This window comes from Monodon monoceros, unplaced genomic scaffold (genome assembly GCF_005190385.1).
Source record: "Monodon monoceros isolate NGI ecotype Baffin Bay Population unplaced genomic scaffold, NGI_Narwhal_1 Super_Scaffold_10, whole genome shotgun sequence".
NCBI classification, from domain to species: Eukaryota; Metazoa; Chordata; class Mammalia; order Artiodactyla; family Monodontidae; genus Monodon; species Monodon monoceros.
In genome coordinates this window covers 26,546,243-26,573,409 of record NW_021703766.1, presented here as the reverse complement: position 1 = coordinate 26,573,409, position 27,167 = coordinate 26,546,243, and the positions used below count along the sequence as shown (strand labels likewise).

The window sequence follows — 27,167 nt, the reverse complement described above, 5'->3', positions numbered from 1 at the left end:
TCACATCATCTTACCAATCCTTACATTAATTCCATAGGGTAGGTACTAATTATCTTAGTTTCACAGTTGAGGAAACTGAATTTGCCTTAATAAGAGGCCAAGCTGGGAGGTGGCCTTGACAGTATTTGACTTCAAAACCCAGACCTGTAACCTCTATATTCGTTGCCTCATTTTCTTAAATTTAACGGCATGCTATTTCCCCATGTTTAACCACCATTTCTGATTCATTTACTCAGCCATTTATCCAATAAATAGATATTGAGTTCCTGCTGTGTGTCAGCAACTAAAGCAGCAAGTAAATAAAAATAAGCCCCTCCATGTGCTACGCAAAAGATGAAAAACTGAGCGGGTCTATTCTATCAATAGTTCTGGGAGCCCTGACCACACAACTCCGAAACACTTGCACAAACTGCTCTAATTGCGCACCCAGCCGGCCTCCAGCCAGGCCTTCCCTTCTCATCCAGAAATGGGATTTTGCACTTCAACCGGACTTCTACCCCCAGGGGTTTCAACTGTCACAGACCAAGACTGGGAAGGGTTGTGCCTGGCTCAGACCAGGCTCAAGGCGGCAAGGGGACACATCTTCCTGCACCCGGCGGCACGTTTTCTTAACCCAAGTGGGGAGACCCGGCCTCAAGAATGTTTTCAGCAGGGCTTGTACAACCAGGTGCAAACCCCCACTCTTCTTCCGCGTGGAAGTCGAAACGAACATCACGTGGTTCCGGGGCGGGAACATAGGCCCCGCCCCTGTGAGTCCCGCCCAGGACGCCGGAAGCGCCTGCGCTGGGCTGCGGAGTCGCGGGGCTGCGCGCCCTTGGACCATGGCGACCCAGGCGAAGCGCCGGCGGGTGAGTTGTGGTGGCAGACGCAGGAGCACCCCTCTCCGCCGCGCCTTGCCGCTTCCCCGTCCGCAGCGCCGTCCCGCACGCGGCTGCGCGGCCTGCCGCGGGTCATTTGCCGCACTCCACATCCCCTCCCCCAACCCCGGCCCTTCCTCCGCGCGCGCGCCGCCGTCTTCTCCGCCCCCAGCGAGCTCTTCCGGGCGGGGCAAGGCAACGCCACTGCGCTTGCTTATCTCAGGTGGCAGGGCTTGCGGGCAGCGAGGACCCGGCCCCGGTGGCCAGATTCCTGAGCTGGTGCCGGCGGGTAGGACTGGAGCTGAGTCCCAAGGTGAGTGGGGGGCGGGGTGGAGGCGGGCGCGGCGGGGAAGCGGGCGCGGTCTAGCTCTGACCGGCCGCTCTCCCTGCTCAGGTGGCGGTGAGCCGGCAGGGCACGGTGGCCGGCTACGGCATGGTGGCCCGGGAGAGCGTGCAGCCCGGGGAGCTGCTGTTCGCGGTGCCACGGGCCGCACTCCTGTCGCAGCACACCTGCTCAATCAGCGGCCTGCTGGAGCGAGGTGGTTACGCCGGCGGGGGTGGGACGCCGAGGCGGGCCTGCGGGGCCGGCCGGGGCCCTAACCTCTTCGTCTCCCTCAGAGCGAGGCGCGCTGCAGAGCCAGTCGGGATGGGTGCCGCTGCTGCTGGCGCTGCTGCACGAGCTGCAGGCCCCGGCCTCGCCCTGGAGCCCCTACTTTGCGCTGTGGCCCGAGCTGGGCCGCTTGGAGCACCCCATGTTCTGGTGAGAGCCGTAGGAGGGGCAGCACCGTAGGTAGTCTGGCTCGAACCGCCCTACCCTTGGGACACGGGTTCTAAGCGCTAGTCCCGGTAGGTGGTGTGAAGAACCTGGGTGGGGGTGTCACTGCAGGCCAGAGGAGGAGCGCCGGCGGTTGCTGCAGGGCACCGGCGTACCCGAGGCTGTGGAGAAGGATTTGGCCAGCATCCGCAGCGAGTATTATTCCATCGTGCTGCCCTTCATGGAAGCCCACCCCGATCTTTTCAGCCCCACGGTTCGCTCTCTGGAACTCTACCGCCAGCTCGTGGCTCTTGTGATGGCCTACAGGTCAGTGAGCGGAGCCTTAAAAAGGACCCTTTTTTTTAGAACTCTATTGAGGGACTAGAAGGGAAAAAACAGTGAACCCCACTCCTCTCTCACCCTGCACTGGGCTTTAGCAAAGTTCTCTCTGTGGCAGCTTTCAGGAACCACTGGAGGAAGAGGATGATGAAAAGGAGCCAAACTCCCCTTTGATGGTGCCTGCTGCAGACGTACTAAACCACTTAGCCAATCACAATGCCAATCTAGAATACTCTCCAGTGAGTGGATCTGTCCCAGTTCTTGTTCTTATGTGCTTGGATGATTGGGCACGTGATTCAAACCGGTGTGTTATTTATGCTGGCCTGGCAGTTGAGCTAAACACTCCATTCTCCTCATACTAAAAATGTGTAGGTGGAATTATCTCCTCCTCTGTGTACTTTGCGTATTCCACTGAAATCACCTGAACTGAAAACATCTCAAAACCTTACAAGAAAGCTGGGGTTAATCCTCTGATAAACCTTGCACCCTCACTGATTTGGTTCTATAGGTTGGTTGTTCTGTGCAGTGCTAGTGAGCCAAGATTGTTTCTGGGCCCTGTGGACAGCAATCTGGAACAGCCATAGTGTCAATACTTTTCACTAGAGGGGTGTTCATAAGACCGGTTTAAGATGATACCAAGGCTGTGTTTGTATCAATTCTATTTGCTAAGTGGAAAGTTGCAAAAAAAGATCTAAGTTTATGGGATTAAAAATTAGGAAATGGCTGTTTAAAATAAGTTTATTTTTGGCTGTGTTGGGTCTGTTGCTGCATGCAGGCTTTCTCTAGTTGCAGCATGTGGGAGGCTACTGTTCGTTGTGGTGTGTGGGCGTCTCATTGCAGAAGACGGGCTCTAGGCACACGGGCTCAGTAGTTGTGGTGCACGGGCTTAGTTGCTCCGTGGCATGTAGGATCTTCCCGGACCAGGGATCAAACCCGTCTCCCCTGCACTGGCAGGCAGATTCTTAACCACTGTGCCACCAGGGAAGTCCCTGGCTATTACTTTTAAATGCTTGTGTCCATTTGCTGTTCCTACTTTGATCTTGGTTTTTTGGGTTTTGTTTTTGCCACACTGCACAGAGCCCAGTTCCCCCTGCCCAGGGATTGAACCTGGGCCCCAGCAGTCTTAGGCACTTCCCTTGCAGTCCAGTGGTTAATTCTTCATTTCTGTAAAGCTAGCAGCTTTTTTGGGGGGCTGTGTCAGGTCTTAGTTGTGTCACGCGGGCTCTTTGTTGCTGTGCACAGGCTTCTCTCTAGTTGTGGTGTGTGGGCTTTGTTGCCCTGTGGCATGTGGGATCTTAGTTCCCTCACCAGGGATTGAACCTGCGTCCCCTGCATTGGAAGGCGGATTCTTAATCACTGGACCACCGGAGAAGTCTCCAAAGCTAGCAACTTTTTTTTTTTCTTCTTTTTTGCGGTACGCGGGCCTCTCACTGCTGTGGTCTCTCCCGCCACGGAGCACAGGCTCCATACGCGCAGGCTCAGCGGCCATGGCTCACGGGCCCAGCCGCTCCGCGGCACGCGGGATCCTCCCGGACCAGGGCACGGAACCCGTATCCCCTGCATCGGTAGGCGGACTCTCAACCACTGCGCCACCAGGGAAGCCAGCTAGTAACTTTTTAAGTGTTTGTGAGATGACTGAACAAAGATTACGTACTAAAACCATGGGGATGACTTTTGACCTTTAAGTCTCACCACTTTTATTCTACAGCACAGGATCTTAACAAGAACTAAAAGTAGAATGTTGGTAGGTATAGTGTCAGTCCCACCATCACTGAACTATATCTGCTGGAGGGAACTGTACCCTCCTAGGAGGGAAGTAATCTTCAGGAGGCTGGCCTGGGAAGGGCCTGGCCCCAGCTTCTCCCTTCCACCCCAGAATTGTCTTCGGATGGTGGCCACTCAGCCCATTCCTAAAGGCCATGAGATTTTCAACACTTATGGGCAAATGGCTAACTGGCAGTTGATTCACATGTATGGCTTTACTGAACCGTATCCTGACAACACGGATGACACGGCTGACATTCAGATGGTGACGGTTCGTGAAGCAGCGTTACAGGGTGAGTGATTAAACCTTGGACACTGGTGTATGTCTCCATCCCTGCCCCAGGTGCTCTGTAGTAGTTGCTCCCTTTTTGTAGACGAAGGAGAAATGAGCTCTTGGGTATACTGACTTTCACAGCAGTACTTTCTGTCTACAGGAACAAAAGTTGAAGCTGAAAGGCTCCTACTGTATGAACGCTGGGATTTTTTATGCAAACTGGAGATGGTAGGGGAAGAGGGAGCCTTTGTGATTGGGCGGGAAGAAGTGCTGACAGAAGAGGAACTGGCCATGACACTCAAGGTAAATGCTCAAAATAAGTATTTAGATCTAGGTGCGAGGAAAGGTGGCATGGATGGAGAGGACACTTAAATGCTGTCAGGACAGGTTGGCTTCTCTAAATCAATTTTGGAAATATGCAAGTAAAGGGCCCCATGGTTGCTTCTAGGTACTGTGCATGCCTGCTGAGGAGTTCAGAGAATTTAAAGACCAGGATGGATGGGGAGATGATAAAAGGGAAGAGGACAGCCTGACAATCACAAATATCCCCAAACTCAAAGCATCATGGAGACAGCTTCTTCGGGACAGTGTTTTATTGACCCTGCAAACCTATGCCACAGACTTAAAAACTGAGCAAGATTTACTCAGTAGTAAAGAGGTCTACGCCACACTCAGCTGGAGGGAACAGCAAGCCTTACAGGTTCGTTATGGTCAGAAGATGATCTTACACCAGTTGTTGGAACTGACTAACTAGCAGGTTCCCTTTTTCCTGAAGGAATGTCCAAGAGAAGAACTTTCTGCTAAGCTGGTACACGTTGATGCTTGAAAAGAAGGATAATTTGGACCTTTTGTTTTGCATTTCATACTAAATACCAAAAGGAAAAGTAGCAAAACTGTTGTCTAGGATGAATTGCAAGGTAAGAGTGACATGCTGAAGGATTTGGGAACAGTAGATGTGGGAACTGCTGCTTATTGTTATGAACACTAATAAATTTTATTATAGCTGTTTGGTTCTCAGCTTGATCCAAAGTTAGCAGAAATGTGATAGTGATAACATTTTGTTGTAGCCTGGCATTTAATAACATGGACTTTGAAAGTAGACCTGGTTCAAATCCAGGTCTATTTTGAACAAGTCACTTTCCCTTAGTTAACAACTGTTTCCTGTTGGAGGATTTAATAAGCTGTGTCACTGGGACTCTGAGCAATTGTTTAAATTCCTTAAGCAGCCTAGAAGGCACAACTCACCCTTAAGACACCAATGACATTCAAGTCCCCATGTAAGATTTCTATTTAATCTTGAACCTTTTTGTCCTCTCTGGCCATAAAACGTGACAGTCATGAAAGGTAAGGTATATATTAGGTAAGTTTTAAATATATACCTACTCCTTTTCTTTTAAAAATTATATCTAACGTTGTAAAGCAATTATACTCCAATAAAGATGTTAATATTGAAACACCATGAGGGTAAAGGATGTTTTTAAATGGGCATTTTGAAACTGTTTAATCATAGAAACCTGCTCCAATAATTTTTCACTGTTGGAAAGGAAAAGGCAAACAACACTACACAAAACTACACAAAAATACTTCCTTGTTTAAAGATGCCAGATTGGTAGTGGGAAAACATACCATTCAGCAAAAGTTAGTGTTCCCCAGTGGCCCCAACGGGAAGGCTGCGTGGTCCACTTTCCTCCTCACCACCAGCACTGGCCGCTACTGAGAAAGGCACAGTGGACTCGTGTGTGTGTGTCATGACTTTAATGTTCGACTACAGTATGCATACACATACAAGAAGTAGGGAAGCTAAAGCCCAGGAACTAGGAAGGCTACAAAATACAACACATGGACCAATACATTTACAAAACATTCAAAATCCTTACAAAAGGGGCTGTATTGGTCCTTTTGACTTTGTTGTTGTTCAGCTTAGTCTGTATGGCCATTCATTGGGATAATGGGGAAGGGCAATTCATAATATTTGGTTCCTTTCCGCACAGTTTACAAGTTATCAGGAGGAGAGAGATGGGGGAACTTTAGGCCTGGTTTGGCTTCCCTTTATAAAAAGAAGTGTCTCACAGGGCCCAAGGGGATGTGTTCTCCAGCAGAAAAGAGAATGATGCTCTGCCAACAGCCAGCTTTAGATTTGGGGAAGAGGCAAAATAAAAATCCACGGGATCTCAATTGTGTACTCTTCCCATGTTTCCTGGCATACCAAATTCTACACATCCACATTTTTTAACAACTTCGTGATTTTCAAGGTCCCCATCCGTATTTTAAAAAAATAAGTCACATAGTATTTAAACTGGCTTTCCTGCTATTCTTTGGGACACCAGGAATGTCAGATGACATGGAGCTATGCCCACCGCCCCCCCCCCCCAAGTGCATGGCATCAGCAGCCTCTTGAATTTATAAGCTGGGAAGTAGGTACCACCAGTTTATCTACTTGCCTTGGACACATTTTGCACAAACCCAAGAAGTTCCAGACAAAGGTTTTCTCTTTCATATATTTACACAAGTTCAAAATGATATTCACAGCATCTTCTAAATGTTGGCCAGGAGTCAAAAAAATGCATTTAAATTTGGAACGTGTCCAAGTAGACAGGAAGCTGACCCAAACAGTAATTGGGGCAGATACCCGAGACCAAAGGGCCGGAAAAGTCAGGAAAAGCTGAAAGGATCTTCAGCCAGTTTATGAACTTGGTACAGTGGGACCTCCAGGCTGACAAATTTACAACAGAGATGTGGTTCCATCTAACTGGCACCTGTCCCTTCCATTACTTGCTGAGCCTGCTTTTGTCCCATGCAGCACTGTGCGACAGACTGGAATAACCTGAAGAATGGAGACAGTTAACAAGTTTGTGAGAAAAACTTCAGGCCTGACTAAAACCTTGCGTCTCATTTTGGTTACTATGGCCTTCTTATTCACCCACCCAAGCTGGAGCCATCAAATGATTCTCATTCTTCTGTCTTAAGAATGTAACAATTTAAAAATTACTTTTAACTCACTTTTCAATTTCTGGGGCACAGTGTACAAACTCGTGGTTCCAGAACTTAAACGCTGGATTTTTAATCAGCTCAATGAAGGTAATAAGAAGACCCCAAGGATGTGGCCTATTTACAATCAACCGTTCCAAAAGAACCCTGGAGAAGGGAAGAAAAAGTTAGTCAATGCACAGAGAAACATACAAATTTACGACCACTTCTCCATTTGTCTTTTTTCCTAACACTTTTTCCCTGATTATTACACTACATGCAAAAATTGTTAGCTTTACAAAAGGCAGGTGGATTAAGTCTTTTCTATAGAATGGTTAAATGGATTCTAGAATTACATAACAAACGTGGGTTTGAATCCCTCCTCTTCCCATTACTGAGCCTACAAGACTAAGTTAAGGTAAAGGATAGATAATAGATTACATGACACAGAGAAGATAATCGCTTAAAGAATACATACTCAATGAAAGTAAACAGGAAATAAGAATTTTACTACTAGTAGTACATATGTAAATTGGGTGGGATAATTCTTCACATCCCCTGATCTAACCGATTTTACTTCTAAATTTACCCTAAGGATGTAATAAAGCACAAGAACAAAGATTTAAGTTCGAGGAAGTTCACTAAAGCTTTATATAGTCCACAAAATAGGACTTTTACCATCTAAACATCTAATAATAAAACACTAGTTAATTTTTAGTATATAAACCTAAGGAATACTAATGCTCAGAAACTACTATTAGGTGAAGGGGCAAGTTTAACAAGTCTGGTCCAGTTTTTTAAGTTTGTGTATATCTCTCTCACTAGGATGTACCCATTTCCTGATCTCCAATGCTGTACATAGTCCAAGCAATCTGCAACAGATTCCTAACTATTGTTAGTAAAACACACGTATGATCCTGTTATTTCTCCTGCTTAAAACCTTCCAACCCAGAGGTAATGACAAGTCTAAGTTCTTTAACATGGCCTTTAAAAGGCCTGGGTGTTTCAGGACTGGTTAAATATGCTGACCCCACCACCTGAGAAAAACTCCTGATCTATCAAAATGCTGTGCCTTTTGTCGAAAACTTTTTGTTTCAGCAGTGATTAATAATTCTCTACTTGTGATTTTTTTTGCATCCATCAGACTAATTATCAGGAGGGTAGAACCATGCCCATTTCGTTCACAACTATTTAACACATTTAAGATGCTCAGTGAACATGGAATGCATAGGGAAAAAAACACTCAGAATTCATAATAAAGGGGAAGAGACTCCATTTAGTACCCTCTGAAAAACAGACCTCTCTCTTACCTTGTGATCTGTTCTTGGATAGCTTCAGTGTTGGCCTCTGCAAAAAGGTAGAGCATGGTGCAGCTGAAGTAGTGAGTGTGGCTATTTGGGTACCGCAGCTGATTTGCAATTGCATTCAAGAAGAGATACCGACCTAGATATTAAGAAAACCCAGCTTAGCGACAATTTGCTCTGAAAGGCCAATGTGAGAAGACAAATCACATTCTGACTGGATGGATTTGCATTTCTTGATACAGGTTCTCAAATTATCCTTTGGTTTCAACCAGCGGTGCTCAGGGCCCCAGAGTTCATTTCTGTGGGTTTTATTTCACTGTTTTTCACATTAAAAAAATTGTAGTTAAAAAAATTAGTCTATTTAAAAATAAGAGACCTACTGCATATTAATATAACCTGTTAATAAAAAAATTTAAGTATTTCCCCCCAAGAAACTTAGAGAAGAGTGTCACTGTTTCACATTCTGCTGGATTCTCATTTCTGCCCTTATGTTCAATCTGTTCCAGTATGGTTATTTCATGTGGCCTCTGGAAACAGTCACTGTACACTTGTGACAACATGAGTGTGAAAAAAAGCAAATGTCTTATTATTAAAATAGTTTTAATCCCACAGTCCTTCTTTTTTAAAAAATATTTATTATATATTTATTTTGGCTGCACTGGGCCTTAGTTGCGGCATGCCAGCTCCTTAGTTGCTGCATGCATGCGGGATCTAGTTCCCCAGCCCAGGATCAAACCAGAGCCCCCTGCATTGGAAGCGTGGAGTCTTCCCCACTGGACCACCAGGGAAGTCCCTCACGATCCTTCTATAAGGGTCTTGGGGATAATCCACTAAGGGTTCCCAGACTATACTTGGAGAAATGCTAGTTTAAACTATTGGAATAAGTATTAATTGGATTTGGTTGTCTCCCTCTGCTTGATATTACTGAGGTTTGTAAGGCCATCATAGTGAGCTTTAACATTTAAAGGCTATCCACTTTTTTTGTTGGGTTCTGGACGTAATGGTATTCATTTGTGTTAAATCTTGATTTTAAGCTGCCTCAAACCCCCTCCTACAAATAGGCAAGTAGTATATACTCAAAATTAGCCTCTCAAAAATCCATAGTGAAGTTAAAAAAAGTAGGCATCCTCCTAAAGTGTATGCGTGTTAGGCTGAGCAGCACTATATCGTTGGTCACCACCTACTATACAGAACACCAAAATTGGTAGTTCAACCAAGCAAGATGCAAACCTACAATAGGATTATACTGTGAACTTTTTTGCAGAGCAGGTAGGGGAAGTTTATTCATTAATCTTTACACATTTAATATTTAACATATTGCCTGGCAAAGAGGCATCAGTAAATGTTGGGATAAAAGGCAGGCTAACAAAAAAAGTAACATGAGCCTATTTTTAAAGAGAGGCTAGTAAAAAGAACATGTTTATTTTCACACTAAAAAAGAAAAATGCTACAATCATACATACTGAAATATTAACTGATGTGGTAAGGATTCTGGATGATTTTTTTCCTTTACGCTTTGCTGTGTCTTCTGCATTGAGCAAATACTATCGAATTCAAGATAAAATAACCAGCCAGACCCATAACCATATTGACAGAACATTCTCTATTGTGGCTTAAAGTATTTTTGGGACCAGACTGTGACAAAAAGTGCACAAAACTTGACTCTGAGAACTAGCTGGCTTCACTCACCTTCAGTGTCCAAGTCCACAGCCAGGTTCTGGAAGATGTCCATGTGAGCAGAGTGGGTGATCGTGCTCATTGAAGGTGTGCTGCCCTTGTTGTGGATGTGTGCAATTGCCTGAGTCCCTACATAGAGCACCAGTGCATTAATGAGCTGGAGGTTGTAGCGATTACCAGGCTCATTGGATACCTAAATGAACAAAACAGAAAGCTCCTGACTTACTGTCACAGAGGACTTAGGCATCGGATTTAGGCACCAATATTTCTAAGAACCCTTTTTATGCCTTTCATAGAAAAGCTGAACTGTTCCCAATATCCTCTGTGACTTAAATTTAGAAATCTGCTTGAATTTGTGAGGTTATTTAACAAATACACACTTGCACAAGGGTAGTTGTGTCAACAGAAATGGGATTTCCCTTGGGAAACCAAAGCTTTGACAGTTACCAGCACAAAAATAAAGTTTATAAAGTCAAAATTTGCACTATCTCACTTATAAGAAAGATTTGGAGAGGGAAAAAACGTGGTTTCTTGGTATGGAAAGACTGGAAAGATAATACAGCCTCAATCAATTTGTATACAGCAAATTGAACCAGAATCCATTTACTTAGAAGAGTCTTGGAGTAGGGGATGATTATCAGCAATCTTTTCTTACAGAAAACCAGTCCATTCCCTGGCTGCCTCTTCCAAGGCTATATAGCTTGTCACTGGTAAAATGTACAATCCAGTTAATCTCATCCAACCATTAAAAATGACAATGTGCTTTAAAACCTTTAAAGCAGGTTGAAAAGACTAACTTACAAGAGACCATGCATAGGACTGTGCGTACAAAGTGAAAGACACAACCAAGAGTTTAAGTCAAACCACTAACCTGTAGGTTGCTCCGCAGATCAGACAGAAAAGTGACAGGTGATCGAGTTTTAAGATAGGAATCCAAATCCTTTTTGAACTGGGGTGGCATCACCCCAGTAAAATTGGTGAGAATCCGGGGTGCAATGTTAATTTCACTCAACATATCCACCTGCCACAAACAAATACAAGAATCATAATCAGAAGCATCTGTAGGCCTTAACAGCAAACTGTATCTATGCTAGAAAGTAGTTGTTTTTCTAAAGTTATACACTTTACATCTTGATTAAGAAATTTTTATTGAAGTACAGCACAATGTTGTGTTAATTTCTGCTGTACAGCAAAGTGTTATTACTCATTAGAAGAAATAGATTCTTCTAATTAAAGGTACCCATATACAAAATAATAGTAATCTCTCATTCTATACTATTTTCTCATTCTTAAAATAAGGCATGATAGGTACCTTTTGTAGAGAAGTCTAGTTGATACCACTAACTGTGTTTTTCCTGGAATTCGATTTCAAAACACGAGTACAGAATGAGATTCCTTGCTCACCAAGAGCCCTAGTCTTTGAAAAGATGCCCCAAGCTGAACAAGACATTGTACTTGCTACTTTAAAAAAAAATGCATGTGAAAAGATTTTTAAAAAATACATAAAAATTACAAAAGCCATGTCAGGGTGGTATGATTTTTAAAACAGTCCCTTCTCTCCTGATAATTTAAACAAAACACAAGTACACAAATCCAAAACACCTGTGAAATATGACAATACAAGTGTCTATTCTGCAATTCTGTGCCACTGGGGCCACCCAGCAAATGACTGGCCCAAAACCTAGGTTGAGGTTCTGTAAATATAGCTAAAATATCAAAACTGAAAACAGCAACTAGACGAATACTGTGAATCAATATTCAGCAGCAGTATCATACTTTATCAGGCTTAATAACATGACAGCTTCCCCCAAAGAGCACCCTTACCCAACAACTTGTAGGTGTGTATGCTGGGGACAGCAAATACCCCACTTACTAGAGAAAGGACTAAAATACTAAGATGTAACTTGCTTTTCCTTGAACTGTTTAGAACTTTACCTTCAGATTAGGAGTGAATGGGTCTGGGAGCCTCATGTTTCTTGGAAAGGCACTCAGGATCAGATTTCTTAGCTGGATACAATTAGGTGGGATCACATCACAGAATCCATAATGGTAATCACAAAGGAACTCAGGGAAATCATGCAAAAGAACCAGCAGCACTCTTAAAGTGCCCTATATTTTAAAAACAAGAACAACATTGGCTGTTTCTACATTAAGTAAGAAAATGGGAGTAGCATTTTTACTATTACGAATTTGAAGTAAAAAAGTTTTCTTTTTCAGTGTAAATGTAAAAGCCAGAATTAATGGCTTCTTGGACAGGAGGCAGGCACGTGCAAAACAGAATGCAATTTGAGATGGGTGAAGATTTCTTACCCAAGACACAAAAAGCAACATATAATAAAAGAAGAAAACTGGTAGTTTTGACTACATTAAATTTCAAGCTTCTATCCCTCAAAAGACACATTACTTTTAAAGGAGTGAAAAGGCAAGCCACAAGAGTAGATGTTTGAATATACATCAACAGAGGGCTTACATCCAGAATACATAAAGAATCCCTGTTAAAATAAGAAAAACCCAGATAATCCAATAGGAATATGAGCACAAGGCTGGAAGAAGAACATCACAAAAGGAGGATACCCAAATGGCCACAAAAATCTCATTAAGAACTGAAGGAAATGCAAATTAAATCCACAATGAGATCCTACTGCACAACTGACAAAATGACTAAAACGGAAAACAATTTAAAGTATGGTAAGGATGGGAAGAAATAGTAATTCTAATGTGCTTCTGGAAGAGTTAACTGGTATACACATATATGAACGTATGAATGCCTTATGATCAAGTACTGGTTATGCAAATATGTTTGATTTTTGTACTTTTCTGAATATATGTTATACTTTAAAAGCTTAATGATAGAGACATCCCTAGTGGTGCAGTGGTTAAGAATCCGCCTGCCAATGCAGGGGACCCGGGTTTGAACCCTGGTCCGGGAAGATCCCACATGCCGCAGATCAACTAAGCCCATGCGCCACAACCATGGAGCCTGCGCTCTACAGCCCACAAGCCACAACTACTGAAGCCCGTGCACCGCAACGAAGAGTAGCCCCTGCTTGACACAACTAGGGAAAGCCCGTGCAGCAATGGAGACCCAACACAGCCAAAATTAAAAATATATATATATATATATATATATAGCTTAATGATAAAAACAAACGTTAGACCTCATATTCCCAGCTGAAGTGTTTTTAACTGCTTTAAGTGTTAAGTTTTAATAATTTTAATTTTAGAACTCCAAATTAATTTACCTTGTAGAGGATTTGCATAGGTTTGGTGAGTTCCACATTTCTAAGGAAAGGCGCTAAATATTTGAATAAATCAATCAGTAGCTGTGCATACATAGGCCATCCCTGAAAGAAAGAAATGTATGAGTCATAATTATCCTCAGTCAGCTGTCGTCCTGCCACCAAAAACGTTGCCCAAGCAGCTACACTGTGACTCTATTATCTTTTCATATAGCTAGAGAATATGGACATTAGTACCTCTCTTAAAGACTGACTGGCCCGAGAAAGGAATAAGCAAAATTATGGAGATAATGGGAAATGATATTTGAAACAAACTGGCTCCAGAAACTCCAGGATATATATAGGTCTTTGCGCCTGTAGCAACATTTTAAATAGGGGGAGGAACTTTCAGACAGAACACAAAACACGTAGCCAACTGAGAAACTTGGGTCTGTTTTCTTAATTTCTTTTAAGTCCTGGATCTCAATCATTTATTTTCCCACTCCCAATTCCTCAACTCCTGGCAAATAACCTCATCCAGTTTACAACATGAATCCTCTATTTTCACCCAAACTTGGCCTCCTCACCATATCCCAATTATAACAATTATGTTCATTTTGAAGTACTTTTTATTCAATATATTTTCCCTCCTCCTGGAATGCACTTATTTGTCAAACAAAATGAAATCCGTTTAAGGATTATTTCACTTTCTTTTTTACTAAACACACAGTATAGTTACAGTCTCCTGATCTGAAGGGTCAATCAAGGGTACTTCCTGGAGTACTCATTTGCCATTTAATTGCAAGATGGGAGAGAAACTTCTCATGCTGTTTATTCACAGTTAAGACTAAAACCTCTTTACTCAAATTTGATCTGAATTTTTCAGATACAGTAGAGACGAGTGGTCCTCAACCCTGAATGTGAGAGCCTTTAGTATTTAGAGAACCTGTAAAACTGGCAGGTTTCTGAGTTCCATTACTCGGAGTTTTACATAGCTGTCTACAGAGGTGCTCTAAGGTTTCAACTTTTTTTGAAAATCCCTTAAGAGATTGACATAAGGAGACTCACAACAACTTGGATAAGCAGTACCCTAATCATTGAGGAATGGCTTTCAGGCAGAGGCAGTCAAGTACTTGTTAGAGCCTTTCTCCACGACTTGACTCCACATTAAATATAAGAACTCCCAACTAAGCCTGAAAGAAGTACAATGACTACTGAATGACTAAGAGTGCTAATAAGTCCCAGGTAGTTACAGTCGTCATCTGTAGGAGATAAACTGCAGCCACACCTTCTGCTGTGGCGTATGTGCCAGCATTCTTGCAATAAATATCCGATGGGAGATCAGTTCAAGCCAAGCATACACAAAGCCAGGAGCTTTGGTAGGCCTCAAGATGTGGAATGTGTTGCTGAAAGAAGAAAACCTTAGTCAGAAGCACAAGCTTAAATATGGTTAAAAAAAAAAAAAAATAATAATTAAGTAGACAACATGTAAGCTGCATTATGAATCAACATGCCTCAAATCCACAAAGTTCTACTTCTCAAATTTTACTACACTACAACAGCAATCCTTAACAGGAAATCCTTAACAGTATTATATTCAACAATACTCACCAGAAAGCTGTAAGTGTCTGGAAATTAATGGTTTCCAATACATGCTCAGGTGCATTGAGTTCCAAGAGCAGCATGATAAAAATTCGATGGTAGGGAAGCTGCTGAAATTCACTTTGCCGAACATCATGATCCTGCAGGAGAACTCCCACTACTATACCAAGGACCTACAGAGCACACAGATTATAGAGCTTGTAAATCACGAAGATAATTCATTTACCACTGTCTAGCCATGCTTTTTTACTTTGCATCGTTATGCCCCACATGAAAGGAAATATAAAATTACATACTGGTAGCCAAAGGGACCATGCATTGGGGTTTGATTTGCCCTACAGAATTTTGCATGGTTTCTGTGAATCTCCATACCCCTGTATATGGAAGTATGCTAGACATATATACTTTCCACAAGTTTTTCTAAAGCTCTAGAAATCAGCATGGTACATCATATTTTATCATGTTAACACAACCTAATTTTTCTGGTCTGACATAAAGGTGACAAGAGGCAAATGATTTATACTTCTCTTGGCATTTAGTAGATGGAAGGTCAGGTATGCTATTAGGTTGCAGAAATACTTAAGAACTATCCTGCATTCCACTTGATTTTATCACTGAACAGTGGGGGATGTATGTGAACCCATTTGTAATTATCCGAGACCAAGCTCTAAGTTCATTTTTGCACTATCTTAACATTCAAATTTCCAGCAATTCCACTGCATAAATCAAACAAATTCTGCTTTGTTCCTTTTCAGAAAAATCAAGACAACTGCAATGTCACTCATGGTATTTGAGTTACCAATTTTTGTTTATCAATGGACATGTCTAGCCATCTCACTCACAGTGATTCTGTACATGGGGGCAAATCTCATACTACCTAAATACTTTCTAGTGTACTCATTACTAAACATTAACATACTGAAAATACGTTATATGTTTTTGTTTTGTTTTAGGGGAGGGATGTCTTTCAGTTAAGGCACCATACTCTTCCTCTAAAATTCGGTGATTATATTTACATATTATCTATGAATTTAATATCTGGACAGAAAAGGGGATATTACAAAATGTTTTGAGGGCCCTGTAGGGTTAAAAGCCACTGATACAGACTTCAAGTGTGCAAAGACTAAGGCAAGAAAGGATTTCAGACCTTATTCAGCAGATTAATCTTTGTGACAGTGTTGGTGGCCTCCCCTGAGTGCTTTACTAGCAGTGCAATGAGTCGGACAAAGGCATCCAGGTTGTGATAGCACTTGGCTCGGATCATGGTGGGATTAGCAGCAGGATTGTGCTGCTGCTCTGCCTGAGCACGGTAACTGATTTCAACACACATTTCAGTACACAGACGAAAGAACCTTGTTATGAGGTCATCAGTCTTCAGAATTCCTTGCTGGTGCATCTACCAAGGGAACAAAAACATTACAAGGCACAATGAGATAATACACATGAATAAAATTTTAATTTTCATGTAAGAAGTATTCTTTCATTCAACCCTATTGTCACATTTCTGATTCTTACTTTGTAAAAAAAAAAGGGGGGGGGGGTCATGAAAATGACTTTTACATTAAGGATCCATGACACATTTCCTTCAGTTTTAAGTTTGATGGGAGTTGAGAGATAATAACATGGCAATTTTTAACAGCAGTCCATAGCCAATAATTTCAAAAGTTAATTATGCAAATTAAACCAACTTTTAATAAACCATTAAGTCATATTAAGACTTTCTGGTCAATGTGTATTTCCCCCAAGTAAGAGATTAAGTTACATATTTTAGTTTCTCACATAATTTCTTCTAACTGACTTAACCAATAATAACAAAGTTCTTGAAACTCCAACTAGCTGCACTAGGAAAATCAAATAATTTATACAGTAAGTAAGTACCAAAGCAAAATGCTCACAGATCATACCTGGCTATTTTAATGTAAATTAAGATAAAGTAGAAAGGACAAGTTTACTTAAAAGAAAGGATAAAATACAAATTTTATGACATATGATTTGGAAGTGGAGCAGAGAAGTTACTTCGCTAGTATGAAAGAAGAAAAAGAAAGACAGTGTAACAAGCGTTAAGGCTGCAGAGGGAGGAGGTCAGTGCTGAAACCAAGCCCAGAATGAAAACTTGACCATTATCTTGGAAACTTTAAAACAATTTAAATGTCCCTTGATAAGCAATAAATAACACAGCTGAATTGACAATAATATACCCTAGGAAAAACAGAAGGCCAGCAAAGGGACTTTTGTATAATGAAATCTGAAAAACTAAGCAGGGGGGAGAAGAAATGAGAATGGACTGCTATGATCAAGAAGGAGCAGAAAAGGAAAAAAGGAATTCTCAAACGGATTCAAAAGAGAATAGAAAAGTATAATACATTATCTTTTTCAAATGGAGAGAACAAGAGCAAATAAGCCAACAAGAGAGCTGAGACAGGTGCCACATCCATACCCATGAAATATCAATGACCACAAAAACCAATTGATTTGAAATTCCTCTATCCAAATCAGAAATTAAACTGTAAGTATACAGTAACAGCTTTTCAATAGGGTATGTTTTTATAATTCCCTCGATTCTTTTAAGGGAGAAACTTACTTAGTATGATTTACTAAGAAATTAGTCATCTTGAAAAGTAAATCCAATTCCTGACAACTTCTAAAATTCAAATCAGCTCTTCCACATTCAATTGTCATTTATCTGATAATAGATCTAATTTGCATCTTTCTTTGGTGGCACACCTAAGCTTTGGTCTCAGTTTGAAGAAATACAATGGTCGAACTGCAGAAATAAGCTATTTTAGGTAGATAAGGTACTTAATTTAGAAAATAAAATAAAAATCTCCACCATTTAAATACTTAAGGTTTTTTTGTTGTGTTTATTTTACTTTTAAATTTAAAAAAAAAAATTTTTTTTTTTTGGGCTGTATCTCAGGGCTTGCAGGATTAGGATTCTTAGTTCCCTCAACCAGGGACTGAACCCAGGCCACTGCAGTGAAAGCACCAAATCCTAACCACTAGACCACCAGGGTACTCATTATTTTACTTTTTAAACATGGGCTATTATAAGAACTGTACAGATTAGCCCATAATCCCATCACTGCTGATTATCAAGCTGGTAAAATTACTATATACATTTGGCAGTTTCATTATTCATTACCTGACCCATTGTACTTTGTAGCTGTGACAACTGAAATCGGACAAAAAGAACTAAAGGGGATGGGAAATGTTGACTTTACTGCTTAGTGACCAATGATGGGAAAATAAATAGTATCAATTTAACAGAGTAATGATGGTGACATTTTTGGTTTACATGAGTATGGAGGTAACTGACCACAGGTACATAATACTGAGCTTTAATATTGGAGGCATCACACCCTACTTATGTTGAATAAAAAGCACCTTTCTTTCCAAAAGCTCTACCTGTCCAACAAACGCAGAGAAAGCTTTGGTACTGTCACGACCAGCTGCTGCTGAATGGTAGAGATTCACCCATTCCCTCAGAAGATACTCTGCCTTCTCCCTCAGGCCTGGAGGATCATCATACTCTGAGGCTTGAGAGATCCCAGAATGCATCATAAAGTTAGGGCCTCCATGAGCACGATCAATCATTGCTTCATAGTTGGATCGCACTACTTCCATCAGCTGGGGCAATCTAGTACAATAAATCCAGAATGAAAATCAGTCTATTCATGGCTGTGATTTCACAGACATACAGCTGGACAATTTGTTTATTTAAGAGAGACCACAAGGATGATGATAATTTTACCATTCCCATATTTAAACAAAACTATCCTCGGTTTCTTCATATCTGTTTACTCATGAGGACGTAATATGCAAATGACTGACTTAAGTCACTTCTTGACAACAAAACGATGCCCAATGAAATGGAGCTGATGTTCGTGGTCAAAAAATTATTCACTGCATGCCCACTATGTGCCATGCTTTGTGTTATTCATCTTAATTCTCAACAGTTCTTCAAGATACTATTTCCATTTTATACAAGACACAGGCTTAGGGAGGGTAAGTCGACTTGCCTAAAATCAGATTTTAAGCAGCAGAGCCAGGCCTTAAAGAGGACTCTTGACACCAAATCTAGTGCTGTATGTACTGCTCTACAGCAAGAAGGCTTGGCAGCTAGTTAAGCTTTCATATCTCAAGGGACAATATTAGGCCTCACCAAAGCTTACCATATGTGGTAGGTAAAGCAGTTATATAACAGGTAACGTTACTAAGTCTATACAGTCATTTCTTAAGCTCTTAAAGACTGCTGAATACACAAGAATCCCAAAGCATTTCCTTCTCACCCTTCAGGAGCATTGCCTCTGGAGTGAGCATTAATCCTCATGAGGGTTTCAATGGTGTGGAACAGATCTGCCTCAGTAACATGGGCAACACTCCTTTCATCCACCAGCAGGATTTTTACCAATTGCATAGCAAATGCCACGGCCATGTAGTTTAAACCATTCTCCATTGACTGGCAACACAGAAAGCACAATGTAAGAAAGACAACACTTACAGCAAACACACTTCCGAACTACCAGAGGTCACTTTTCCTGTTTAATTCCTTCCATACCTGAGCTAGGTGAAGATCATACTGTTGCATATTGACCAAATGATTGCGAATTAGCAACTCCACTGCCTCCACATTATATTTATATTCATCCCGACACTCAATTAGGCACCTAGAAAAGTCAGTATTTCTTTATTCATAAAGTCTTAACCATACTATATATCAGGTAAAATAAAGAGTCCATTTTATTAAATGGTAACTTGTTCCAAATTAAGGATGCCTTGAGAACCAACTAAAAATCAGTTTTCAAGATTCAAAATAACCAGTAAAGAAGTAGAACAGACGACCCAGTGTTAAAACACAAGTTTTGCTCTCGAAGTCTAGAAAACAAAGCATTCCATTTAAAACATTATTTATTTATGAACATCACTTCTATGAAATCACTGAAACCTTTTAAAAATCCATGATCTATCATTTATTCCCCAAAACAAGGTACTGGTTTTCTGTATCCATCATGGGCACCAGACAGAAAAAGAACAAACATTCAACAATTCTCAGTATTTAGGGTCATGTATGTAAGAAAGCAGTTCACTAAATATTACTCTTCTAAGATGGCTACTGACCTTGTGATCTGTTTGTTACACCATGGAGACCCATACGCCCGGCCATCTTGAAGAGCTTTTAAGACCAAGAGGTGGCACTCTCTGTAGCGAAGCAGGAGGTCAGCATCAGCACCACTGGTGGCATCTAGTAAGCCCTCTACAGCCTATGGAAGAAAAAAAGTGTTCAGATCCACGGAAAATACAGTATTCAGCCCAATTATCAAAGTCAATAACCAAACCTTAATGCAAAGTACAACATACCTTCTAAAGCCACAAGTTAACAATCTCTCCATTCACTAAAATCCCTTTCACTTGCCTAACACACACACTCTGAGTTCTTTGTAGTCCATGCTTAGTGCTCTTCCCTGTCAAGAAAGGTGACACTGTCCCTACACAGTAATAACCTAATGCTGCCCCATGCCCCACCCCTTACCCAAGTACTTGGATCAACTGTCCCTCAAAATCTAAAGGGCTATCTTTTAAAGTTTCTTAAATAATCATAATTCCAGAAAATCTTACCTTTACGGAAAAAAGAAAAGATTTCACACTTTACTGTTGTAACTATTTACAACACTCTACTCTGGAGAAAATCATCTGCTTATTACAGAACACAACTTGCTTTATATTAATTTTTAGAATTTTAAGCATAACTTAAGTAGATAATGGTGCAGGTCACTAGATATTTACAAACCTAGTTTCTTCCAAAATTAACAGTTTAAGAACTAACCTTCTGGAGCAATCCAAGAGCAGCTATGGCATCCCGAGAGTTTCGAGATAATACTACAACCTCCAAAAGACTTCTAAGAGCCTGAGCTTGGGGGTTCATGGCCAAAGTTGGTGGGATGGCGTGAAGGTGCTGCTCCAGTTCTGTAATGCACTTATCATAAATCTGAGCTACGTCATCCGTTGCCCAAGCTTGCTGTTTTGGAGGAGAAAATAACCAAAAAAGAGAGGGAAGAAAGAAAAAAAAAAGAGAGAGGAAAAAAATTAAATATTTTTCACTGGCACAGGTAGCAATTTAAATGTCTATTGGGGGGCTTCCCTGGTGGTGCAGTGGTTAAGAATCCGTCTGCCAACGCAGGGGGAAAGGGTTCGATCCCTGGTCAGGGAAATAAGAACCCTCATGCCATGGGGCAACTAAGCCTGCATGCCACAACTACTGAGCCCGTGAGCCTTAACAAGAGAGCCCGTGTGCTGCAACTACAGAGCCCACGTGCCCTGAAGCATGTGCACCACAACTAGAGAGAGAAAATCCACATGCCACAACGAAGAGCCCGCGCCGCAATTAAAGATCCCGCGTGCCGCAACTAAGACCTGACGCAGCCAAAAATATATATATATATTTTTTAAAAAGTCTATTGGTATATTAACTACCCTTATTTTTTTCTCTCTCTCTCTCTTTTTCATCAAAACATGGAGGGGCTCTTCCATTCCCCTTCCTGAACTGTTTGGTCTTGATGCCACTAAGTGGTGCAGTGCAAAGCAAGCACTGGTGGGGGTGTGTTTTGTTTACTTGATAGTGGAAAGCCTTGCAGACACCAGTACAATCAAGTGATGAAAGAGCATGATAAATAACGGGAAAGGCTGAAAGCAGCACCACTTGTAGCATCTAATCTGCAGCCTATGAAAGTATATAATCCAAACCATGGAAAATATAGTATTCAGGCCAACTGTCAAAACCTAATAGGACAGAATAAGAACACAGCATCATTTCTGTGGTATTACTATCAAAGATGTACTACCTGAGTCTATTCCTGAGAACATATTGTACAAACCCAAATCAGGTTATTCTATAAAATCACTGGCCTGTAATCAAAGTGGGAAGGCCATGGGAAGATGAGAAAAGGAGCTGGAGTAGACTGACCTGCGGGAAAAATTTTAAATATAACAACTAAATGAAATGTGTGGTTCTTTTTTTTTTTGGGGGGGGGTGGGGGTGGTGGTGGTGCGCCACACAGCTTTCGGGATCTTAGTTCCCTGACCAGGGATCGAACCCAGGCCCCCGCAGATAGCACAGAGTCCTATCCACTGGACCGCCAGGGAATTCCCTGAAATGCGTGATTCTGATTTAGGTCCTTTTACTACAAAAAAAGAATACTGGGACACTTGGTAAAGCTTGAATTAGGTCTAAGGATTAGATGATACTAAGGTATCAGTGTTAACTTCCTGATTTCAATCGTTATACAATGGTCACACAGAAGAACGTCTTTGTAGGAAACACAGACCAAAGAATTCAAGAGACTGGGCCATCAAGATCAGCACCTATGTTCAAATGGTTCAAAAGGAAAATGTTTCCCCTTACATTTTCAACTTCTGTGTAAATACCATTTCAAATTTTTAGGAAACGTTTTTACAAAGAACAGGGGAAGCCATGAGGTCACCACGTAAATTCCTTTAGTTAGGCCAAACGTGAAAGTTAAATCAACTTCATGGATTTAAAAAAATTCCCGAATGCCATGCTGATGTGATACAAAGAATATGTATACAACTCAACAACCATGGGTAATTTTCTTCCCTATAACTTAAGCTCCCGGGAACCAGTGATAGATTAACTGACAAAAAACATTCAAATTAAACTGTAAATTACTCAATTTAATCCAAGATGAGTATTTACCTTCATGGGCTGAGCTAAAAATCCTGTGGGCTGACTTAAATCATTTGTAGGCAAGAAGCCAGGCACATTGCGTGCAAACTCTTCATAAACAGCCAGCTGCTTTGGGTCCACACCACCAACCTTGGGAGAAGAAAACTTACTTTAACAGGATCCTCTTCACAATCAAGGGAAACCTTTTTATCAAAGTGGAAATTTTGCATGGGAGTAAGCACAGGGGTTCTGAGAAGGGACACAGGAGTCATTACAACATTTAATAGCATGACTGAATATGCATGCATGTGTGTGCACACAGTTCAGTGTTTCCTATTTCCCTGAGACCTGTTAGAGTCACCCTTATTTATAGATTAAGAGCTTTTCCACTGGGAAATGACTCAAGTAGGACCATGCTGCCAGTGCAATTCTCCAGTGCAGCTGGTAAAAATGATAAAATTTCTCAACATCGTCTTCTCACCAACAACCAACTAGCAATAAAAACTCAAGTATCAGAAGGGAAGACCAAGTTGGGAAACAAAAACTAAAAGGCACTTCAACAATAGGGGGAGGGGACACATCTAAGCTATTTCTATGTCTTCTCCACAGGTAATCTTTAAGTGAAATGAAATGCTTTCTCAGAAACAGCATTTAAACCCCCTATCCTAGTCCTGGTGAGGAGTTAAGCAACAAGAAAAGAAAGAAAACAAAGATGGGGCAGGGAGAGACAGAGCCCCCAATTCTCACTTTCAGCCTGATTTGCTCTGGCATCCGCTCAGCCTGGTATGTTAACACAACAGGATCACAGTACCTGCGCCCTTCTTGCCTAGCATGTTTTCTCAGCTCAAATTCCTGCAAACAAAAAAAGTCACTGAGGTTCTTGTTATGAGGCACTTTCTTAAATGAAAAAACAAAATACTTAAAAGGCAAATGCTAAACACTTACAGTTGCTAATCTCTTGTCCATCTCAGGGCCTGCTTTTTCTACTGCAGTCTTCTGAATAAAACAGCAAGCTAATTCACAATTGTCCTGAGCTAACTGAGCAGCTGCCTGATCCATCATTTCCCTTTGTTGTGGGGATGCAGTCTATTGGGAGGGGGAGAGACAGAAAAAAATTTAAAGTTTTCTGTGGGTAGACGAAACAGACAGATGGGATAATAGAAAATGCAGCGCTTAGACAAATTAATTTTAGAAGTTTCAACTCTACGTATGACTCATTAGCTGTGACCATGAAAGAGTCTAACAATCTTCATCTACAAGATGAAAATACTACTCAACTGGAACATCTTACCAGGTTTCTGTGAAGATGGTGAACACTATGAAAGCAGTAAAGCAGTAAACAAAGGCATTATTAACCATGACATATGAGACCCCAAATTAATAACTGAGTTACCTGAAGAGTGTGTGTGTGTGTGTGTGTGTGTGTGTGTGTCGTGTGTGCACATACAGAGTCACTTTAAGGTGTTTTGTACTGTTCTACTCCAAAGTACTTTAAATTTTTCATGGTAAACAGAATCAAGACTGTTAACTTAGGCAGTTTAAAAATAAAAATCCTTCATTTCTTTAAACCAGTAAATATCTGGAGTATCTACTATCTGCCAAACACTATTAAGGATATAATAGTGAGCAAAAACAGACATGATGCTTCATCTCACAGAACTTACAGTCTAAAGGGGAGGACATCAAACACATATGGTAACTATTATAATAAGTGGAAATGCTGTTACTAGCAAAGAAAAAGAAACATTTTCAGATAAGCAATAATGAGTTTTATACAACAACAAGAAAATAATCAACTTACACGAAGGGCTGAGGCAAAACTGTTTTTCAGGTTGGTGGATATGCTCATGAGTAAAGGTTCCCTGCAAGTAATCATAGCCATTCCAGCTGTCAAGTTCCTCATCATGTGATGAGCTGCTATTCGCATTCGAGATTCCTCAGAATCCAGGGCAAAATCTTTCCTGACTATTTGCTCACAAGTAGTCATGGCAATCTTAATTGATCGATCCACTACAGGATGGACCAGCTCCTGGACGGCCCGTTCAATTGCTTGGCGCACACACTGCTTCAACTGTGGATGGGCCTGAAACAAGGGAATCTAGGGAGGAAAAAACAAGTCAACAGCTTGTTTAACTAAGACAACCCAATTTCTATCAGTAATCACACCCATGTTTTTGTCATTATTTCAAGGTTAACCATGAACTACCAATTTCTACTTTAAATTAACCAATGAAAAGCTAAGGAAACAACGTGGGCTCCAAAGAAGGCGTAGTAATCAGTATATCTTGTGATAGATACATGATTATAGATAAAATTTAATGGGCAAACTGTTCATTACAAGATGCTTAAAGACACTACCTGCTTAGTCAAAATTTGTGGCTCAAGTACTCCTAAAGAAAGTAACTTCTTGGGACTTCCCTGGTGGTCCAGTGGTTAAAAATCCACCTTCCAATGCAGAGGACGCGAGTTCGATCCCTGTTTGGGGGACTAAGATACCACATGCCATGCCAAGGGGCAGCTAAGCCCATGTGATGCCAACTACTGATCCCATGCGCTCTGGAGCCCGCATGCCACAACTAGAAAGAAGCCTGTGTGTGACAACTAAGACCCGACGCAGCCATAAATAAATGTTTAAAAAAGAAAGAAAAGAAACTTCTTTAGTAGCATGGGGAAATGCGAAAAGAATCAAGTTTACAGAGAAAAGGCTTTAAAAAAAATTCACATATTCAGTTTTAATAGGTTATGCCATATTTTTTTCCCAAAAATGATTATATTATACCCCCCACCAGCAATGCATAACAGTTTCTATTGTACCAACAGCTGGTATGATCATACTTTCAATTTTTGCCTAGTTGGGGGATTTTATATTGTGGTTTTAATTTGCACTTTCCTGACAGCTAATGAGGTTTAGCATTTTCCATATGCTGGATGACTTTTAATATTTCTTCTTCTACAAAATATATCTTTAGTTTTTCTGTTGGGTTCTTTTCTTGGTTTGCAGGTTTATTTATATGCATTAAATACTAATCCTTTGTGGCTGTATCTATTGGGACTATCATTTCTCTGTGGCTTGTCTGCTCACTTTCTGCATGGTACTTTTGTCTTAAATTAAAAAAACTTTATTGAAGTATAGTTGACTTACAATATTACATTAGTTTCAGGTGTACAGCGTAGTAATCAGTATTTTTACAGATTACATTCCATTAAGTTATTACAAGATAATGGCTATAAGGGAAAAGGCTTTCTACAAAAACTATTATTTTCAAGATAGCAAGCGTTTTATAAAAATTTACCATACACTGAAACCTGCTTCATTGAAAGACTGCTTCCAGGTATTCACTGAATTTTTAAGAAACTTAAAAAAATATTCATGATGAACTTATAAAAATATTCAATTATTGGGAGTATTGTAAAAGAGAATCATAATTTCTAGACCTAGTTTTTCCCCAAAAAACCAAGTGCCACATCTACAGAAGCAAAAACAAACAAAAAACAGGTTAAAGATGATCTCTTTAAAACCCTTTCAAAGTCCTTTAAATACAAAACTTCAATGTATTTATGTTACGACTGTTTCAATTTCTAAAAAGCAAAGACCATGAAATCTGATTTTGAACTAAACAACTGTGTTAAGCAGAATAAGAGAGTGAGGATAAACAAGCAATCATCACCCTCAATATACAGAGTAGAATACTACCTTTAAGTATAGGAAAAAGGATTGATGGGAAGTTAAGACCAGACAATCTCACAGAATCAGGCCACAGAAACATAACTGAGCGTACTAAGTCCACTTCCAGACCTTGGCCTGGAGACTTTACACACACACACATGCACACACCAGCTCAGTTCCAGCTATCTTCCAAAAGATATGGCTTAATGCAAGACTAAGGTGACACGACAATAAAGAAGAAAAACCTGGAGATTTCCCTGGTGGCGCAGTGGTTAAGAATCCGCCTGCCAATGAAGGGGACATGGGTTCAAGCCCTGGTCCGGGAAGATCCCACATGCCGCGGAGCAACTAAGCCTGTGCGCCACAACTACTGAGCCTGCCCTCTAGAGCCCGCAAGCCATAACTCCTGAGCCCATGTGCTGCAACTACTGAAGCTTATGCACCTAGAGCCTGTGCTCCACAACAAGAGAAGCCACCGCAATGAGAAGCCCGCGCACAGCAGCGAAGAGTAGCCCCCGCTCGCCACAACTAGAGAAAGCCTGTGCACAGCAATGAAGACCCAACACAGCCAAAAATAAATAAATAATGATAAAATAAAATAATAATAAAAAGAACAAAAACCTATGGTATACACTAAGCATCTTCTGACTATATAAGGAATACTTGGAGACTTTGATTATATTGGCAGCTTACTTATCATGGGTTTGGACATGAGGGGCCAATATAAGTGATGTCTGGTCATGACTTACTTTCAGAGCAGAAAAAAGATCTCAGCTATACTACACAGCAACTCCTGATCCCTACTCTCTGCCACAAAAGCCTACAACCTAGGAATCCAGAAGGAAGGGGAAGAGGGATGGGAAAGTAACCAGTTTACCTTGTCACAAAGTAGGAATTTAGGAATAGGGTGGTGTTTACTTACTGTTGGGTTTAGAGTAATGTGTGGTGCCAGGCCCGCAAGGGAATAGACATTGATGTCATGGTAACTGTACTGTGGCTGTGGTGGAACCGTGGCTGTACAGGTGGTACTGGTAGCTGGTGTTGTAGAAGTTGCTAAATGTAG

The 27,167-nt window shown here is 41.1% G+C and overlaps 2 protein-coding genes across 10 annotated transcripts in view; one reads left to right on the top strand and one right to left on the bottom strand.

Annotated features, from left to right (window-relative positions):
- The first annotated feature begins 759 nt into the window (after positions 1–759).
- Positions 760–4,997, top strand: SETD6 (SET domain containing 6, protein lysine methyltransferase). 3 transcript variants are annotated; one of them, XM_029237358.1, is made up of 10 exons: positions 760–848; positions 1,081–1,170; positions 1,252–1,396; positions 1,476–1,617; positions 1,744–1,938; positions 2,069–2,189; positions 3,827–4,007; positions 4,149–4,291; positions 4,437–4,688; positions 4,764–4,997. In XM_029237358.1, the coding sequence occupies exons 1-10, from the start codon at positions 822–824 to the stop codon at positions 4,812–4,814; spliced, it is 1,347 nt and encodes a 448-aa protein (XP_029093191.1). In that variant the 5' UTR covers positions 760–821; the 3' UTR covers positions 4,815–4,997. The 3 variants fall into 3 exon arrangements, with proteins under 3 accessions (XP_029093191.1, XP_029093200.1, XP_029093181.1); XM_029237367.1 differs by having other exon boundaries at positions 1,879–1,938; positions 4,437–4,997; XM_029237348.1 differs by having other exon boundaries at positions 4,437–4,997.
- A 1,475-nt stretch (positions 4,998–6,472) lies between these two features.
- The window catches only part of CNOT1 (CCR4-NOT transcription complex subunit 1), a 98,939-nt gene continuing 78,244 nt past the window's right edge, over positions 6,473–27,167 (bottom strand). For 4 of the 7 annotated variants that reach the window (XM_029237283.1, XM_029237297.1, XM_029237291.1 and 1 more), the window contains exons 30-49: positions 27,027–27,157; positions 24,239–24,535; positions 23,383–23,523; positions 23,185–23,289; positions 22,468–22,587; positions 20,581–20,772; positions 19,875–20,017; positions 19,315–19,423; positions 19,046–19,215; positions 18,141–18,393; positions 15,904–16,152; positions 14,766–14,929; positions 14,443–14,560; positions 13,179–13,280; positions 11,872–12,045; positions 10,808–10,957; positions 9,949–10,129; positions 8,266–8,398; positions 6,989–7,123; positions 6,473–6,812 (exon numbers count right to left, since the gene is read on the bottom strand). In XM_029237283.1, coding sequence (XP_029093116.1) covers positions 6,734–6,812; positions 6,989–7,123; positions 8,266–8,398; positions 9,949–10,129; positions 10,808–10,957; positions 11,872–12,045; positions 13,179–13,280; positions 14,443–14,560; positions 14,766–14,929; positions 15,904–16,152; positions 18,141–18,393; positions 19,046–19,215; positions 19,315–19,423; positions 19,875–20,017; positions 20,581–20,772; positions 22,468–22,587; positions 23,185–23,289; positions 23,383–23,523; positions 24,239–24,535; positions 27,027–27,157 — 3,146 coding nt within the window. In that variant the 3' untranslated portion in view covers positions 6,473–6,733. The remainder of the gene's footprint in view (positions 6,813–6,988; positions 7,124–8,265; positions 8,399–9,948; positions 10,130–10,807; positions 10,958–11,871; positions 12,046–13,178; positions 13,281–14,442; positions 14,561–14,765; positions 14,930–15,903; positions 16,153–18,140; positions 18,394–19,045; positions 19,216–19,314; positions 19,424–19,874; positions 20,018–20,580; positions 20,773–22,467; positions 22,588–23,184; positions 23,290–23,382; positions 23,524–24,238; positions 24,536–27,026; positions 27,158–27,167) is intronic. The other 3 variants (XM_029237333.1, XM_029237313.1, XM_029237322.1) reach the window with 1 other exon arrangement.